The following is an 18653-nucleotide window of genomic DNA, read 5'->3' on the forward strand; positions in this document are numbered from 1 at the left end:
TTTGCTTGGAAAAAAATTTTATAAGCTCTAATTAATCAATCTAAATAATAAATTTTTTAATATAGAACGGATGTAGAAGTGTCAGATCAAAATAATGAAAGCACTTGGCTTACGGTGTTAATGAAAATATATGTATATGTATTTATTGTTTGAATAATAGAAGTCTGAATGAATGTAGTATGAACCAATTACTGATGATGTTAATGGATTACATCGTAGGGAGATGGGATTTTACTACTGGAGATTATACAAATCACAGTTCTGGATATTACCATGACCCACTTGACCTTTTAACTTCGTCGCCATCATAATCACTTTAGCCGGAAGAATCATTTAACACGACTATAAATGAGACAAGAAGGAACAAAGTATCAATTCATGCTCTTGACAATGATGTTGCATTCATAATTTATCAACTCATAATGCCTTTCTATAGTTTATTTAGGGTTGATAATCTTTTAATATTCAATAATATATTACATAATTAAAAGGTATTATCATGAAATTTTATGAATACAAAAATATTAACTTGATTTGAGAAAAAAATTTTTGAACCAAAAAAATCATTTTGAATTCGATTCTCTTGAATGAAGCAAAAAAATTCTTGAATCTAGAAAAATTTACTTAAACCAAGAATAGTTTCTTGGTTTAAGATTTTTTCTCTTCAATCAAGTTAATTGTTTTATCAGCGTTGTGTTGCAAATATAAAATACTAGACGTTTCCCGCCCGCTTCGCTGGGCGAATTGTAACAGGAAATAAATTAAATTTTAATATTCATTGTAACTTTCAATATGCAATGATTATAACATTTCTGTGGCTTTCTTACAAAAATTAATAATAATTGACACGAAGAAAATAATTTAAAATGAGCATTGAAAGTTTCAGCTAAAGTCTATGCAGGTCTCATAAGTGAAGTTGAAATCTGCCGAGCTTAAAGTACGACGAATTTTCTGTTAACTAAAATTTTTTCCGTGACATCAATTTTTTATAGAAAATTAATTGTATATGTTTTTTATGAATTCTATTAAAATAAGTAGCCAAATTTCTTTTCCACATTTCAAGTGCTTGGAAAATTCATTCATTTTAATCTGTTACATTCCCGCGATCCCGTAATAAAAGAATTTGTCGGTTATGTGATCTTCAAAAGTAAAATGAATGTAAAATTCTTAGTCCGTTGACTGGATAGCTACATGTAAAGTTAAGTTTTGGAAGCCTTACAATGACTTTATCTCCGCTGCCAAAGAGACGATTGTTCTAAGGAAATTTTTACTGAATTTATTGAAGTTTAAGTCTCAATAAATCCTAGTTTACAAACAAAAACATTTTTTTACATTCTACTGACCACTCTGACATAACCAACGTATAAAGTCAATTATCACGAAATTTGTTTTTAGCTGATATCTAATTATTAAGAAAGAAAAATATTTAAAACGGTTGGCCTTGGAGGCCATCCATGTAATTTCCTATTTCTCTTGAAATTCTTTCAAATTTTATATCTGTAGGAACTGTATTTGAAGGATATGAATTTTTTGATAATTAACACCCCCGCACTCCTATTTGAGGGAGGAATTTCGTAAGATCCTATTCGAGATGATTTCTACATTATGAATAAAAGATTCCTAGAAAATTTCGAATCTGTAGAGGTTACAGCTTGGAAATGGAAATTCAACATTCTTACACCCGCCCCCGCAATCCTTATTGGCGGTGGGTTTATAGCTAAATTTGGAGTGTAAAGGAGCCATGACTTAAAAATAAAAAATTTTCATTGTTAATACCCACCCCCGCAACCCCCTTCGGAGTAAGCTATCGTAAAATTCATTCATAGACTATTTCTACATCTCTTACAGAAGATTTCTACCAAATTTGGAGTCTATAGGAGCTACAGCTTGAAAATTAGAAAATTTTCATTGTTAATACCCACCCCCGCAACCTCCTGTGAGGGTGAGATATAAATTATTAAGAAAGTATCGTAAAATTCATGTATAGATTATTTCTACATCTCTTACAGAAGAGTCCTATCAAATTTGGAGTCGATAGGAGCTATAGTTTAAAAACAGGAATTTTTCATTGTTAACGCCCCCCGCAATCCTCTTTAGGGTGGAATATCGTAAAATTCGTTCATAAATTATTTTTATATCACTTATAAAAAATTCTTACAAAATTTGGAGTCTATAGGAGCTACAGCTTGAAAATTAGAAAATTTTCATTGTTAATACCCACCCCTGCAACCCCCTGTGGGAGTGAGATATCGTAAAATTCGTTCATAGATTATTTCTACATCTCTTACAGAAGATTCCTATCAAGTTTGGACTCGATAGGAGCTATAGTTTAAAAACAGGAATTTTTCATTTTTAACGCCCCCGCAAACCTCTTTGGGGGAGGAATTTCTTAAAATCCGTTCTTAGTTGACCTCTACATGGCAAAGGTAATATTCCTACCAAATTTCAAGTTTCTAGATCCAGTGGTTCCCGAGATATCGTGATGACTGATGCGTCACTATATACATAGAACAACTCTTGCATGTATATAGATTTTGAATTTTTTGCAATTTTAATAAGGTTAATATTTAGTTAGATTTATAGAAATGGATTCACAAAACCGTTGCTATAGACAATATTTCATGTCACAATGTTGTGAATGCGTGGGAGTGCGTGGGTGGATGCGTGAGAAGGTGTATGGAAACGTGTTTAAAAGCGTTAATGTAACGTTAGACATTTTGCCGGTCTTTATGCGCTCGAATATGAAGAAGAAGTGATGTTCATTTGTTTTATTAACAGAAACAAATGACTATCCACATAAATTTGAAAAAAAATAGTAAAGGGTTCATGGAATTTAAAAAATTAATAGTCTAAAACCTTCTACAATCAATTCCGCGTCAAATGGTCATGGTCTCATGCCGATCGGTCCAGTAGTTTTCAAGTTTATCGGTAACAAAAAAAAAAAATTGCTTATATATATAGATCATGGCAGAGATTTTGAAAAAATTTTATTATAAGAACAAATTCATTAAATATACTAATAAAAAAATTAACTAGATTCAAGAAAAAAATCTTGAGTTGAGAAAATAATTTCGATCATCCTGTATCGAGCAGAAAAGTTCTTGAACTAAAAAATATTTATTGATATAAAGAAAATTTTTCTTCATAATTCAAGACAATGAAATTCTTCAATATTATTTTCGTTGTTCAAGATTTTTTTTCTTGAATCAAGATAAATTTTTTAAGAATTTTAAATTAAATCAGGAAGATAAGTCTTACATAGAGGGTCATAATAATATAATAGATATTTATTATAGACAGTTTTATAACTCAAAGTGTTCTTATATATAAATCATGTCATAAATTTACTGCATGACGGCATCTCCCGTAAATAAATGACAATTGTGAAAATTAGCCTTGACCAAGATCACGTGTGTTTACTAGATCCTTTTGTGATTATTTTTATTTTAGTTTATTACAGTCATAAAATTATAGCAAAAAGGAAAAATAATGAATCTAATAAATTACAATAATTGTTGTGACTGTCGTAATTATTTTAATTTTATCTAGTTAATTAAACTTTTTTAACGAGTATAATTATAAATTGAATTACAATTGTAATTTTAACAAGTATATGTTGTGTGATATTACGATGAGCTTACTTTAAATTGCTCGCGTGGCTTTCAGGGTCACCTAGGAATCTAACTTGCAAAGCTGTGAGTTCGTTGACTGCTCGACACATCGAAAATAATGGCCTAACGATATAATAGTATGTGTTGAGTATGAAGTGAATGTAAGGTATAAAGAGCACGAAAAAAAATTAAAAAACAAAATAAAATAGAATATGAGAATAGGAATAGAAGTGGACAGGACGAAAGAAGAGTCAGATCGGACTTGAAGCGTGACCAAAGAGCAGCGAACCACATCGGCGACACGTTCGCACGTCGAACTAAGAAGAAATGAAACAAAAGAAATAATGCATAGTGGACTTACTGGTGTTTATTTCCACGAGGGTCTGTGGTACCTCACATACCGAGAAAATAACTAATCTTATCTCAAATTATAATTTAGTACAGGAAATTTCATTTTTAAAGAAAATTATTATTGTCTTGAGAAGGAAGTTATTTTCACAAAGAGAAAGTTCATTTTTTAACGAATCACCAGGTAAATAAAAAAATAATTAATACTGTATTTCTTGGTCTTAAGGTCATTAGGTCAAGTATCAAGTTATACTATCCGACTTCATACTGAGCAAATATAATCATTGTTTCAAGTTAGGTCAAGTGTACTGCTGTATGTAATGTATAATATATAATGGTAGTGGTAAATGAAGTAAAGGTGAGAACTTAAAGAGAAGGACAAGGTGGGTACAGTCAACGCTCTCTGTATTTGACTCGCCCGTACAGGACCATTCTCTGTATTTGACTCGTCCTTGTTCATAAGAGCTGTGTAAAATCGTCAAATATAGAGGAAGAATGTGGTCAAATACAGAGAGGTCCAATACAGAGAGCGTCGACTGTAACTCGAGAGGAAGCATACAAAGGGACAAAATTATGCACACGCTTTTATTCATAGAATGAAGTGCAATTCAATACAGAGATAACCCAATGAGAAACGCTTTTCTAATGAATGCAATAAAGAAAGGTCTAAATTGTATTGCACTGTAACAATAATTTAATAAATAAATAAATGCATTTGTACATCTTAATCTATATCAATTTATACTTTTATATTATTTTTAGTTTTTTGCTTTAAAAATTGAAAATAATTTCAATTCGCGAAGATACTAGACTTTGTCCAATAAAGATTTTTATTAAATGTTTCTTTGTTTTTTAAAAATTATTCATTAAAGTTTAAACTTAGGAAGTTGAATACGCACACTGAGAGAACAATTTATTTGAATTCAATGAGACTCGGTTATTATAAAAAAAATCTCCTATTTAAATACCACCAACTGATACTTATTTGACACAATTAAATGAATTTAATTGAGACAAAGATATGGTTTATTCAGTGCATTTGTTTGAATGAAATAGTTATTTGCTTATAGTTAACAAATGTTTCTTTAATCCTTTAAAATCATTTATTTCAGTCAAATAAGATTTGTTAACTATAAACAAATGTGATATTTGAATTTCGATAAAGAAATTAAACTCTGTAACATAGTAAATAATAATATCTGACATATTTTTAGAGTTATGAAAGCAATGAGGATGAGTTTATTTATATAATTTATATTGGGGTATTTTATAATAAACTAAAATCTGTAGATCCGAGTTAGATTTTGATAGTTTTTTTTCCATTATTAAATTCATTAATAATTAAACTCAATTATAACAAGCAACGATAAATGTATTAAAATTACGATAACTCAAATAGACAGTAGCGATACAAACGTCCCATGATTTATTTCAAACGAGATTTGTTAACTATTAACAAATCTTATTTGAAAGAAAAAGTATAGTTTGAACAAAAAAGTATTTGGTTCAAAGTAATGAAAATTTAAATAAAACAAATATGTTAATGTTAAATACGAATTTTTAAGTTATTTTAAATAAATCTACGAATTTAAATCAAACAAACTGTTTTCCCAGTGTATTTTTACGAGGATATCATTGTGCAATCTATGTATGTGCGTACATATGTGTGAATTTCGCAAACTACATGACAGTCGATTATTTGTTCGTATTATTGAGCTCGAACAGTTCAAAACATTGTAATACAACATTTCTTGAGCATGTTGAGCTTTAATATAACAAAAAGTTCCAGGGATTGCAGGGTCAACCGTTTTTCAGATTTTTAACTTCCTACTTTGAAAGTTAAAAATTTAATTTTAAAAAGTAGGAAGTTATAGATTTCAGTCCGATTTTGAGTATGCGAGCTTTCTTCAAATTTTCACGTCTTGAGGTCCTAAGAAGCTGTTCCGACTAGACATCCAGCCGATATCTTTGGAATGAATCAACCGATCGAGATGAACAACATAGTGTGCGAAAGTGTTCATTGAGACTTCGAGCTGATTAGATTATGAAGAAAAAAAATTTTTTCTTAAGCTTTTTCGAAATAATTTTCAAAATATTAGATTAACCAACTCCAGCCTTCAGATACATTTTTTTAACTTAGAAAACTCAATAGAATGCCGCTAAATAAATCAAAATTAAATAACGCGTTCAAAAATCACAGCCATTTACAAATTTATAAATAATCTTTTTTTTGATATAATATAACTTTTGTATTCTTCGATCATTTATTTATCATTTCTTAATAAATGATAAATAATTTTTTGTACTTGTAAAACTGCGTCGAATGACGCCAAGTAAATTAGAATCGAACGATGTATTCATAAGTTGTAGCCATTTAAAAATTTCTATAAATAATCGTTTTGTTCATAATACTTTTGAATTTTTGAGCTCCTTGAGCTCAAAAATTAACCTATTTGGTAGATTTTCGAGTATTTCAAGTTCGAAAAAAGCGAAAAGTTCCAAGGATGGTCAACCGCTTTTCCGATTTTTTAACATAAAATCGTCAATACTACTGCTGCAATGCACCTGCTATCGCTTACATTATCATAACAATTATACAATAAAAACAACCCACTTTCATGTTATCGCATACCAGCGGTTAAAGTAAAGAGTCAAGCAAAACAGAAATTCAGCACATTATAAATCGAATATCTAAGACAAAGTTAAATATTACATTGTAACAGTTCCTTGCCTATTATTTTCTCATTGTGGACCTTTGTTATTTAATAAAATAAAATATATTTATGAGAGATGCTTGGCCCCTGACTTTTATTAGTTCTTTTACTAAAAAAGACACGCGATGCGTGGCAGTAAGTTCTGTACTACCCATATGTAGTCATATCAGTATTGTTTTATAAAAGGTGCGCCATCCAATGTGGGGCAAACAAGATGGAGGCACAACTCATCGGTCGATATCAACGCGCCAACTGATGAACGCTATTATACTGCAAGCTCTACTGTTCAACCCCTTTTATTTGCTGACTATCCGTACTCGCAACCGCTTTACCGCTACCAGATTGTACCCACATGATTTTCATTCTTTTCATCTCAGAATAGGAAAAAATTTTCCTTCTTTATGCCTATACAAACTTACTATGCAGTAATGTCATTGTCGGCATATCATACTACTACGAGGCAGTTGCTGTTTTAATTATCCTTTACAATTGAACCATTAAATCTCTCAAGAGTATATAATACCCTATAAAATAATCTTATACTGAAATGAAGCTTTTCTATCACAAAAGTGAAGGTTTAATGTAAATTTTATTTCATGAAATCGTTTAACAGTCATTTAATTAAAATTATAATAACTAACGGAAACATCAGAAATTACAGAGAGATTTATAAATTTAATAAATCATATAATATAACGAAAATATATTTAATTAGGTCAACTGAGATAGAATAGAAGAATATCTGCAGAATGAAGAGTAAAGAGACTACCCGGAAATTGCTAACAAACAGAAAAGTTTACTAGTATTAGGTCAAGTGATCTATTAACGGACACCAATCGAACTGAAAAAAAAATATTAAAAGGTTCTATGAGAAATGAAAAGAAAATGATATGGGCTATCACTCTTTTTAAGGTTTAAATTGTATTTTATTTGTTTCATAATCTTATACTTATATATTGACCGAGTAATTGTAGTAATCCGGCTTTTTAATGTTTACTTTTAAATCTCTTTTGTTTATACTTTTTTATCCATTCTAAATTTCTAATATTGACCATTAATCATATAAGTATGAAACAAAAAAAGACTTTCAATTGTTTTTTTTTCTTCTACTTAATAGCTCTTTTTTATTTTAAAATAAAACATAAGCTAGAGGCACGCAGTAGCCCTATCGGATCCGGCCCTTGCTTACCAAAGCATTGGACCGGGTTCGAATCCGGCGTACACCAATGAATATTTTCAATATTTAAGTGTATTATTCTGCTTTGCCCAAAAAATAAAACGAGTTCCAATCTCAAAAGTTTACCCCCTACCCTAGTCGCTCATGACCTTAGTAGTTTATGCGACTTTAAACAGATTAAAAAAAAAAAAAAAAAAAAAAAAAGTTAAAAATATCAAGAAATAGATTCCATAAATTTAAAAAGAATGAAATAATAAAAATTGATTAAATAAGATTTTTATTTAACAAAGGACGCTAACCTCAGTACTGAATAGTATACACTGATCGATATTGTCTGCATGTCTAGTACATACGTATACGTAAAGTGTTTTATTTTCTACACGCAGCAAAGACAAGAATATTTGATTGTCATTGAAGTTTCTTATGCAATAAATTGTTAATCGACCTCGATAGTCACAACGAGGGTTCATCAATACGACCGCAATAACTAATAGTATTACAATGATTTTATAAACTTCGAATCATTTCAAAACTGTAAGCATTCAGCTGGTTCAGCTGAAAAAATCAAAAATTTTTTTCCATTAAACAAAATTAAAAAAATAATTTTCAAATATCGTGTATTATTTATAATAAATTATTGATTACAGATAAGACTACTCGATTTTAATCTGTTAAGTAAACACATGATGAAATATACACATTCAAAAATTTATTAACTTGAAGAGGGTAAATATGGTTTTTAATCATAACATATTTATCTAATTGAGAAATCCAACAAAATATATATGTTAAGAGTAAAATAAGTTAAATCGATGCAGTAATAGATGTAATATAAAAAGGAAAGTGAAACCGATTTTCCTTTCCAGTCATCTCGAATGTCACCTATGGATATCAAATTCGCATCGCGTGAACGTCAATGGAAGACCCACAATGTTTGTCTACTGTACTATATTCGGATTCGTTTCCCTCTCTACACTCTTTTAGTCGCATTTACGAGCATCATAATCATATGATATCTATATGTCTTTCAGAAACAATCAACCTTGTCAACCCCAAACACGAATATCCCCTTCGAGTTTTTTGGGTTATTACTATGTTCAAACCGTGCGGAAACAACAGAAACTGAGTAGAGGGTAAGTCTCTTTGTATTTTTACCTATAAACCATTAACTATGTATTTTAAAAATGCAACACATTTATACAAGTATAATATACGATAATTTCTGAGTATATAACAAAACAGCAAAAAGGACACTTGAAGCAATTTTTCCCATCCTTTAAAACTGGAGGGTGATACTTTAAATGAGGGGATAATGAAGCTAGTTTATTCTGGAGACTAAAAATTTTAGACTTAACTTAAATGTAAACGAAGTCTTTGTCCGATTTCATGGGCTTTTGGTGCTTTTGTTAACTTCAAAGTACATAAAGTTTTTTCTTTTCGTCGCCGTTACTTTTTTAGTTTTTTTTTTTTTTTTTTTTATTTAAAGTCTGCACTTTCTTTTTCACCATCTCGTAGATGTTGACTACTAGCTACTGCTTGAGAGGGAAAATAATAAGTAATGAAGTTCAATGACCTTATAGCACGCATGCGATATGAAATAAATGAGGGGCACTGTCTTTATACTACACGGGGATACATTAAATCTTTTCTAAGAGAAGTTTAAGTAAAAGCAATAGAAATTATGTGAACCGACGATCCGAGTCTGGAGAGCATTGACCTTGTCCAAAACTCGCGGTGTCTATACTTGCTCTGGTATCGAAATCGATACTGACCATGATAGATTAATTTAAACCAAGTAAACAGCACTAATTTACGACTTCCTTGACAGTAAACGTTGATACTTCTGAAAATATTATCTAAATTATTTAATTAACCAAATGAAGAAGATGACAGCACGAAAGATATAGCTCTTATGATATACTAAACTGAGAGATTTTTTAAACACTCGATGCTCAACCGTTTAAGTTTTCAAGAGTGAGGGTGGCTGAAGCACCAGATAGATGTATACATAACTTTGTATATAGATATATGCATACACATGCAAGTGCTCTTAAAAAAAGTGAAACGCAAAACGAGGGTCGAGACGAGAAATACATATGGAATCAGTCATCTTCCTGTATAATGACCATACTGCGACAAACCGAAAATTATTTCTTGTGTGGATGCATGTTGAGATAATCACACCAAAATGTCGCCGGCATTTCAGAATAACAAGAGCAACGAAATAAGAGTAAAGTAATAATCAACTAAAATGAATAAATGTACCTAGCGTGATGATAAATGAATCTTGTCATCACTTGAGTCATGAATTTTATCCTTTACGCCATAATAAATGTATATAATTCTTTTTTATCTTTTTTTTTTTCGTTGTTACATAACTTTTTATTCAATTATCCGCATAGTTATTTATATAATTTAAAATATAAAATTTATATTATTTTATCTGAGAATAGAGAAGAAAAAAAAAATATAGATACGTTTTAATTTAATATTTTTATTAGATTACAGGAAAAAGAAAAATTTTAAAAATAGTACAAGACCTAGGCTAATAGCGGATGCAATTTATAAAGGTGAACTCAAGCGGTTTATCTATCTTTCTTTTTCTCTCAACTTACTCACAGGGGGGTTCTTTTCTCATACACACTTATATTCTGTTTTATGCGCTATTCTACTACTCTGTATACTCATCGTGAGAACGACAGCTGCTTATTTTTGTCATGCGTACGATAAATATTAATACGCACGCTCGTCATTAAGCGCCATACTCACGCATACTTATACATTTAAATTCTGACGTAATATAATTATTTCGTGCTCATGACACTCACAAGCTATACTTGTTTACATTTATCTCTTATTTTTTCATTAACAGCTGGAAATCATTAAAATATTTTTTAATTCAAATATTTCAATAACATTACTAGTACACCTAGAGATAAACATGTTAATCATACAAGTTATTACTTGTTTTTCCTAAGTATAGAAAAATTATGTACAATTATGAAATATAAATCAGTAAAAAAATATGAAATAAGATTCACCTGTTTTCCTGGACGCGGGAGAGTTTCCATATTAGTTCCAGTGACTACAGGAGCTTTTTCTGGAGCTCCATTTTGCTGTACGACCTTATCAGTGGCGCTAACGTCGTTGTCTCCACCCCCGCCTTTTCCTTCTACGACACCCGTCATTCTGCGACCTTATTTTCAACCACCCCTAGGGCCCCCCTGCGAACACTTGATAAAAGCCTCGAGCACAATACACTTTGTTCTTTTTTATAATCCGTGATTCTTGCTTAATTTATTGTTTTTTTTTCTTATTGTTATTATTTTCTTTTTTTCTTTTCATTCACAAATAAATAAAAAAAATAATAATTCACTTTTATCTTCTCAGTAATTTATTCTTTATCTAATCACTGTACCTCCACTCATCAATCCTTCAAAAGTCCGTTACCTGTAAAATTAATTTGATTAAAGCACATATAATAATAAAGATAATAATAGTAATAATACCGATTAGATATAAAATTTAATTAAGTAAATTGTTGAAATTTTTATGAAATGAGCAAGATTAATGTTAGTATTTTTTTTATTTTTTAATTAATTCAAGGCCATGTTAAGCGTATTTAGGTTTTACCCTATTAGTTCCCCTTGAAACGCAACCGAAAAATTCGTCAGGTCAGAGGGGAGATGTTTTAAAACATACTGCAGTGATAGTGTTGTATAGAAGCAACACACACATACACACAAGGAGGGCACAATTTATTGCTCCAAACCCAATGACAAGCCAGCATTTTCTTCCTTCTATTCAATACAATACATAATACTGCGTCGCATTTTCTCATGTCCTTCAATCTATAATGTTTTTTATTCTAAACGATCAACATATATAATAATTAAATAATCTAAATAGTAAATGTCATTTGGAGTAGTAAGAAAGAGAAGCGAAGCGAAAAAAAGAGAAAAACAGAGAGAAAGAATAAAATAGATTCTATACATGTGTATTACGTTGTCGATTGGAATTTTAAGCGCAATGAAAATGAAACTTCGCTCGAAATAAATTCGCAGATGAGAAGCCTTGACTGAGTAAAACAACGCAGGAGTAAAATGAGGATAGAAACCGCGCCCGTATAACCGATACTTCAACACAATTATTATATATTACAAAATTATCAATAAATTTACTTATACAATTTTGCGAGAGAAGCTACATGTGTTTATTAAGGATAAACAAATAGAACTGAAATAATGAAATAATATCTTCTCTGAAGAATATTTTCAAAGAATGATGAATAAAAATTTTTAAAATAAGTACACATATGAAAATATTGAAAAAAGAAAAAAAATGAGCTATTCGGTAAAAGTAATTTCTCTAATTTCAAAATCCAGTTAATGTTTCCGGTCGGCAAAATAATAACATAATATTTATAAAAGACCAGATAGAGAATAAATAAGATAACCGAACCGTAATACCGGATCAAGACAACAATCGCGCACCTCCGGATCGATTTTGGATTCGTCCTCTATACTCTCGGTCCCTCTTCCGCTAAGGAGAACACGAAAACTAACTCGAACGTTCTGAAAATATAAATGAAATTGTCATAACTTGAGACATTAATAATAATGTGAATATTATTTTGAAGTAGTGTATCAAATTGTTTATCAAACGACAAACTTATTGAACGTCGTGTCCTAATTCAATTGGACATAGAAAAACCACCCAGGCAGGCAACAGGGTAATAAAATTGTCCCCCAAACTAACTTCTTTTTATATAAAATCTATATACATATAAATAAATAGTAAATAAAATTTGTTATATATTGACCTTCTTTTCAACACTTTTTATCTTTATTAGGAGCCACTGTCAAAACACACGCATTTCTCACTGCATCCACTTTCTTTTTTATTTCTCTCCGTTATTCGTTACTTTTTTTTCGATACTAATATCGCTCTCCGGTATTTTTTCTCTGGTTGTCGGCGAGCGACTGCCCTCCCCGCTACTATAAAGCGTTTTGATCGGATTTCCAACATTCAGCGACTGCAGCGCCTCTTGCGGTTTATTTCTATCTTCTTTTACCTAAAATTATTATCATTATTATTATTATTTTATTATAAAAATGTTTTTTGGGCGCGCGAAAAGTTTTTTATTTTTTTATTATTCTACTTAGCTATTATTGGCACTTTTCTGTGCCCCCCGTGGATACTAACATACACAATACCAGAGTACAAGAGCTCACCCGTACCCTGTGCCGCAATACAGATATATATAAAAAAAAATTTGTAATAAACATAAATGTCATTAGCTAAGATAATAGAGCTAAAAAATTATCATCTAGGTTAAAACATTCCAGTACACTTATTTGCATAAGAAGCGTATGATGTCTTTACATGTAAAAATATAATAGTAATATTAGTTTTAGGGCCAGTTTTTCAACCCCAGGTTTAAGTATTTTATCATTGTGAATATATCTATATATCTATATTATATATAGATATATTCACAATGATAAAATACTTAAACCCGGGGTTGAAAAACTGGCCCTTAATGATGTAGAGACCATATTAATGAAAATAATAAACTTACTACGCAAATTGATTACATTGCATAGTTCATACTCTCAAGCAAAACCCCATATCTTGTAAAAATATATCCAAAAACCTAAATATAAGAAAGAATAATAGTTTTTATATCTATGAGCTAATTGTGTTTTTAACTTGTCAAAAATATAAAAAGAAGTACATTTCCGAAAATTAATTTATAAAAAAATATATATTAACTAGGAAATAAAAATTTTATAGGTCGTTATTCATAGATAAACTTGTTTGATTATTTCAAGTGTTGTAAATAGCATAATGATAATACAAATATGAAATTTGAAATTAGTACAGTATTATTTTATCATTGTCTGTATCAAACAAAATAACTTAAACATATTTAGATTTCTAATTATGTCTATGACTCGGTTATAACATACATACGGTTATAATTTATATTTAATTTGACAGCCTAACTGAGGATTTGATTGGCTAAGAGAATCAGCTTTGGCATTTTGCTACATCTATTTTAAAACTAAAACAATAGTGTAACAAATAGTACAACAGATGACAGCACTCTGTTGTTTAGTCTTTTATACGAACTTTCACTTGATATCATCGCATATCTGAGAATCCAGTGTGTCTTGTGGCGGTATTTCCGGAAGGTGGGTGAGAAATTTTCACCAAGTAGTAGACTTGTGCGTATTGTACAAATAAGTATAAACACAAATACAAGTTTTATTTATTATAAGACACTGCTGCTATTACTGAAATAAGTTTACAGTTGAATAAAGTAATTTATAAATAAAAATAAAAAATTTTTTTAATCGAAATGGAATATTTTGTAGTCCACTGTGAGAGACAGTCTCCTATTTAAAGTGATCACGTCAGATTTGAGCAAATTTATAGGCATGAGTTAAATCTGATCACATTACCCTCTTAATCAAAGTGACATCAAATTTTAAGTTAATTCTCAGCTCAATTCAACAATGGGATTTTCGACAAGTCTTCAAGGACAAGCTTCACATGAAGCATTGTTAGGAAGACAAGATGCTGAAATAAAACTCCTGGAAACTATGAAAAGATGTCTTACCACTAAAGTTAAATCAGATCGTGAATACGCGTCAACTATTTCATCTTTGAGTATTCAAGGAAAGAAAGTTGAACGCTATGATGACCTTGCTGGCAGTTTGATTACTCAGGTAACAACTATTTACCTCGAAATATTTTATACTTTATACATTGTAAATCTACGACATATCTTAAATTCTTTTGTCTCTTGTGTTTGTTATTGTGATTTTTATTAATAGAGTTGGAAGGATATTATGGATTCTATTGATCAGACAGCTAGATTGATAAAACAACAAGCTGATTCTATGGAGAGTCTCGTTGTCGAACACATTGGTAATCTTTATACGGAAAGAAGAAAAGCCAGGAAACTTTATCAAGAAGAACAAACCTGGCTTAGTAATCAATTTCAGCAGGTAATAATTCGCATTCTTAGTCTATTTTTCGTTTTTTCATAGTTTTTTTCTCTGCACGTATGATATAAATTATTTATTTTTCCAGTTAACTGATGATGTTGCACGAAAAAAAACTGAGTATCAAAAGAATTTAGAGGCTTATAAATTGACTAGAGCTAGATTTGAAGAGCACTATGTTAACCGTGAGTAATAATTCATTATTATAATTATTATTATTGTTGTTAAATAAAAAAAAATATCACTTAATTTAATTAATTTTTTTCTAGGCGGAAGAGGAGGAAGAAAATTAGATGACGTGCGAGAAAAGTATCAAAAAGCTTGCCGTAAACTTCATCTTACTCACAATGAATACGTACTTTTACTTGGTGCAGTGGCGGAATGTGAGCACGATTTAAGAAGTTGTTATCTTCCCAGTCTTCTTCGTAGGCAGCAAACTATCCATGAAGAGTTTATAGTAGCTTGGTAAGTAATAATAAAAAAAAAAAAAAAAAAAAAAAAAAAACATTTAATTGAAAGAGTTAAAATTCAAAGGATGTAAGTGACAAGAAAAATGTTTTTTGTGTTTTTTCTGAAAGAGAATATTTTCTGAGCCCAAAACCCGAGTCACTGTTAATCTTTTTTTTATTATTTATAGTATTTAAATTCTAACCCCATCAATTATGTTTTAATAATATTAAAATAAGTACTATATCCTGAAACTAATTACCTGAATTCGTTTTTATCTGTTGCGTATTTTGAAGTTAAAGGAAAGGTAACATTCAAGGTATAAAATAAAATAATTATCCATTTATTGAAATTATATTTAGTATTTAATTTATTCATAGGAAGCGTATTCTTCAAAATACCGTAAAGTATTCGGACTTTACTTCGGAAAAATTTCAAGAAATTCATGCACGAGTACAAGCAGCTGTTGATTCGATAAAACCACTCGAAGAATACAAGGATTTTATTGGAAAACATCGGTAATATATTGTTTAAACTTTCTAATTTTACTTTAATATTTTTAATATTTAATGACAATAAAATTAATGATCCGAAAATTAGAACACGTCCGGCGTCTCCATTACGTTTTACTTTTGATGAAAATCTGGTCGACGACACTTCTGGCAAGCTATTGCCAAACAAATTAACCGTAGACAATCTAACGATAGACTGGTTACGTAGTCGCTTAAATGAGCTAGAAAATTCGTTGAAAAGTACTCTACAAAATCGTCAAGCTACTCAGTCATCAAACGAAAATACCTGTGATCCTAGGTAATAAAAAAACATAAGAATAATTTATTTATTTATATCAATAATTATTGTTATTTTATCGATTTTAGAATGACGATGTTAGATTATTCACGAGAAAGAGAAGAACTACGGTTAAGGTGCCAAGAAAAAAAATTACAAAGACAGGTCGAAGTAATTCGTGGAGCTTTGAACGAATTAGGATGCGAAGAATTACCATCAGGTTGTGACCTTTCAATGGAAGGATCATTCGCAGAACCCCCACCGGTTATTAAGGTAAACTTACGAATGCGTTAAAATAATTTTATATATTTATAGCAAACATTTGTATTATGTTAGAATTATAAGAATTGGGTAGATTGGAAGAATAAATTGAACGTTGCAGAGAAATACAGTTGCAGATACTAGTATGTTTACATTGAGACGAAATCAGCGATTTCTTACTATGATAAAGACCCCATTTAAAACTGTACCTGCTACGAATAATAATGGTAACGGCATTATTCGTGCAAAAAGCGTAGGATCATCAGTTAAGACAATTCGACCCCGTCTACCAGTATGTTTACAATTGAAAGTGTGACGTCAATAACCAGTATTTTTAAATTACTTACATTTATTTACTTTTTTTGTACCCCGTAATTAATTTTAATTTTGTGCGTGTGGATAGCAATGCAAACTAACCGGTGTTATTAAATAACCGCATTGATTACGAAAAAAAATTATCTTACAAATTTTAAACTTGTTATTTTTAACTGTTTAATAGGGACCATGTGGAATCAACAATTCAAATAATGATCAAAAAAGTAATGGAGGACTGATGGAAGAAGAATGGTTTCACGGAGTATTACCGAGAGAAGAAGTAGTTAGACTTTTAGTTGTGGAAGGAGATTTTTTAGTACGAGAAACTATGAGGAATGATGAGTGTCAAATTGTTTTATCAGTTTGTTGGGACGGCCATAAACATTTTATTGTTCAGATCACTCCTGAAGTAACTAAGCATATTTTTTTACTTTATTAAAAAAAAAAAAAAAAATCAATATTTGCTTACAATAATTAATAATTGAAAAAATTTTTACGTGTTTTAGGGACACTATAGATTTGAAGGACCAACTTTTCCGACAATTCCGGAACTGATAAAACATCAATGGCAGTCTGGACTCCCAGTAACTAGTCGATCTGGTGCAATATTAAAAACTCCTATCCCACGCGAACGATGGGAGCTAAATAATGATGATGTAATTCTCATAGAGAAAATAGGACGAGTAAGTATTGAAATATTAATACTTCAATATTTTAAGTAGTACAGAAGTAAGAATAACATTTTGATTGTAGGGTAATTTTGGAGATGTGTATAAAGCTCAATTGAGATCGTGTAAAACGGAGGTCGCTGTGAAAACATGTAAAGTAACACTACCCGATGAACAGAAACGTAAATTTCTGCAAGAAGGTCGGATTTTAAAACAATATGACCATCCAAATATTGTCAAGTTAATTGGGATTTGTGTACAAAAGCAACCTATTATGATTGTGATGGAATTAGTTCCTGGTGGTTCTCTTCTAACTTATTTACGAAAAAATGCATCTACGATTACAACTGGAGAACAACTTGGTATGTGTAGAGATGCTGCCGCTGGGATGAGTTATTTAGAATCGAAATTTTGTATTCATCGCGATTTAGCCGCGCGTAATTGTCTTGTTGGTTACGATTCAAATGTTAAAATTTCGGACTTTGGAATGTCAAGAGAAGAAGAAGAGTACATTGTATCTGATGGCATGAAACAAATTCCTATAAAATGGACAGCTCCAGAAGCTTTAAATTTTGGTAGTTTTGAAATATATTTTTTTCTCTTAAATTAAGTAAATACTTTACCTAATCTAATTTAAATCTCTTTATAGGAAAATATACTTCACTTTGTGATGTTTGGAGTTATGGAGTATTAGTATGGGAAATTTTTTCTAAGGGCGGTAATCCATACAGCGGAATGTCGAATTCACAGGCTAGAGAAAAAATAGACGCAGGTAGCAATTTTTTAGTAATATCAAATTAAAGAATCAATTTCTCGTAATCTTTATTATAATAATTTTTTTTATTAGGTTATCGATTACCTTCCCCTGATGGAACACCAGAAGAGGTATATAGATTAATGTTGCGATGTTGGGAGTACGAACCGGAAAAAAGACCACATTTTGACCAAATTTACACGATTGTTGAGACATTTTGTTTGGCTTTCAACCCTCCAAACATCGTTTGAATTTTTGTAACATAACATATTAATTATTATTTAAGTATTAATATTAAGAAAAAGAAAAAAGTTTTATAGAGTACGATAAAATATGTTTCTAATGTAATTGATTAAACGAAACTAAGTTGTATTAGCAAAGTTATAAAAATTTACATTTTAACAAGTTTATTAGATAGTTAAAAAAAGCATACTACCATTGCATGTAAGACTTGCAGTACATGTTTTTCGTCCAATATTATTTAATGCAATACTTAAATATTTTAAATCAAATGTACGTCTTGAAATGTTTTCCGTGATATTCGCCTACATAATCA

General features: G+C 30.3%; 2 protein-coding genes across 29 annotated transcripts in view; one reads left to right on the top strand and one right to left on the bottom strand.

The window, feature by feature from the left end:
- LOC123268449 (ankyrin-2-like) overlaps positions 1 to 12865 on the bottom strand; it is a 58514-nt gene extending 45649 nt beyond the window's left edge. For 14 of the 27 annotated variants that reach the window (XM_044733622.1, XM_044733612.1, XM_044733584.1 and 11 more), the window contains exons 1-2: positions 12673 to 12865; positions 10892 to 11300 (exon numbers count right to left, since the gene is read on the bottom strand). In XM_044733622.1, coding sequence (XP_044589557.1) covers positions 10892 to 11038 — 147 coding nt within the window. In that variant the 5' untranslated portion in view covers positions 11039 to 11300; positions 12673 to 12865. Of the gene's footprint in view, positions 1 to 10891; positions 11301 to 12311; positions 12425 to 12672 lie in introns of all 27 variants that reach the window. The other 13 variants (XM_044733535.1, XM_044733767.1, XM_044733603.1 and 10 more) reach the window with 5 other exon arrangements.
- A 1146-nt stretch (positions 12866 to 14011) lies between these two features.
- Positions 14012 to 18395, top strand: LOC123268619 (tyrosine-protein kinase Fer). 2 transcript variants are annotated; one of them, XM_044733853.1, is made up of 13 exons: positions 14012 to 14584; positions 14693 to 14866; positions 14952 to 15048; positions 15133 to 15328; positions 15691 to 15828; positions 15911 to 16120; positions 16189 to 16372; positions 16482 to 16652; positions 16860 to 17084; positions 17182 to 17358; positions 17429 to 17918; positions 17993 to 18115; positions 18191 to 18395. In XM_044733853.1, the coding sequence occupies exons 1-13, from the start codon at positions 14372 to 14374 to the stop codon at positions 18346 to 18348; spliced, it is 2556 nt and encodes an 851-aa protein (XP_044589788.1). In that variant the 5' UTR covers positions 14012 to 14371; the 3' UTR covers positions 18349 to 18395. The 2 variants fall into 2 exon arrangements, with proteins under 2 accessions (XP_044589788.1, XP_044589797.1); XM_044733862.1 differs by lacking the exon at positions 16482 to 16652 and having other exon boundaries at positions 14015 to 14584.
- The last annotated feature ends 258 nt before the right edge of the window (positions 18396 to 18653 follow it).

Source organism: Cotesia glomerata, linkage group LG1 (assembly GCF_020080835.1).
Source record: "Cotesia glomerata isolate CgM1 linkage group LG1, MPM_Cglom_v2.3, whole genome shotgun sequence".
Lineage (NCBI taxonomy): Eukaryota > Metazoa > Arthropoda > Insecta > Hymenoptera > Braconidae > Cotesia > Cotesia glomerata.

Coding starts and splice junctions, on each gene's coding strand:
- LOC123268619 (XM_044733853.1), top strand. CDS start 14,372: ATGGGATTTTCGACAAGTCTTCAAGGACAAGCTTCACATGAAGCATTG. Junction 16,373..16,481: donor AACCCCCACCGGTTATTAAG/GTAAACTTACGA, acceptor TGAACGTTGCAG/AGAAATACAGTTGCAGATAC. Junction 17,919..17,992: donor TCCAGAAGCTTTAAATTTTG/GTAGTTTTGAAA, acceptor ATCTCTTTATAG/GAAAATATACTTCACTTTGT.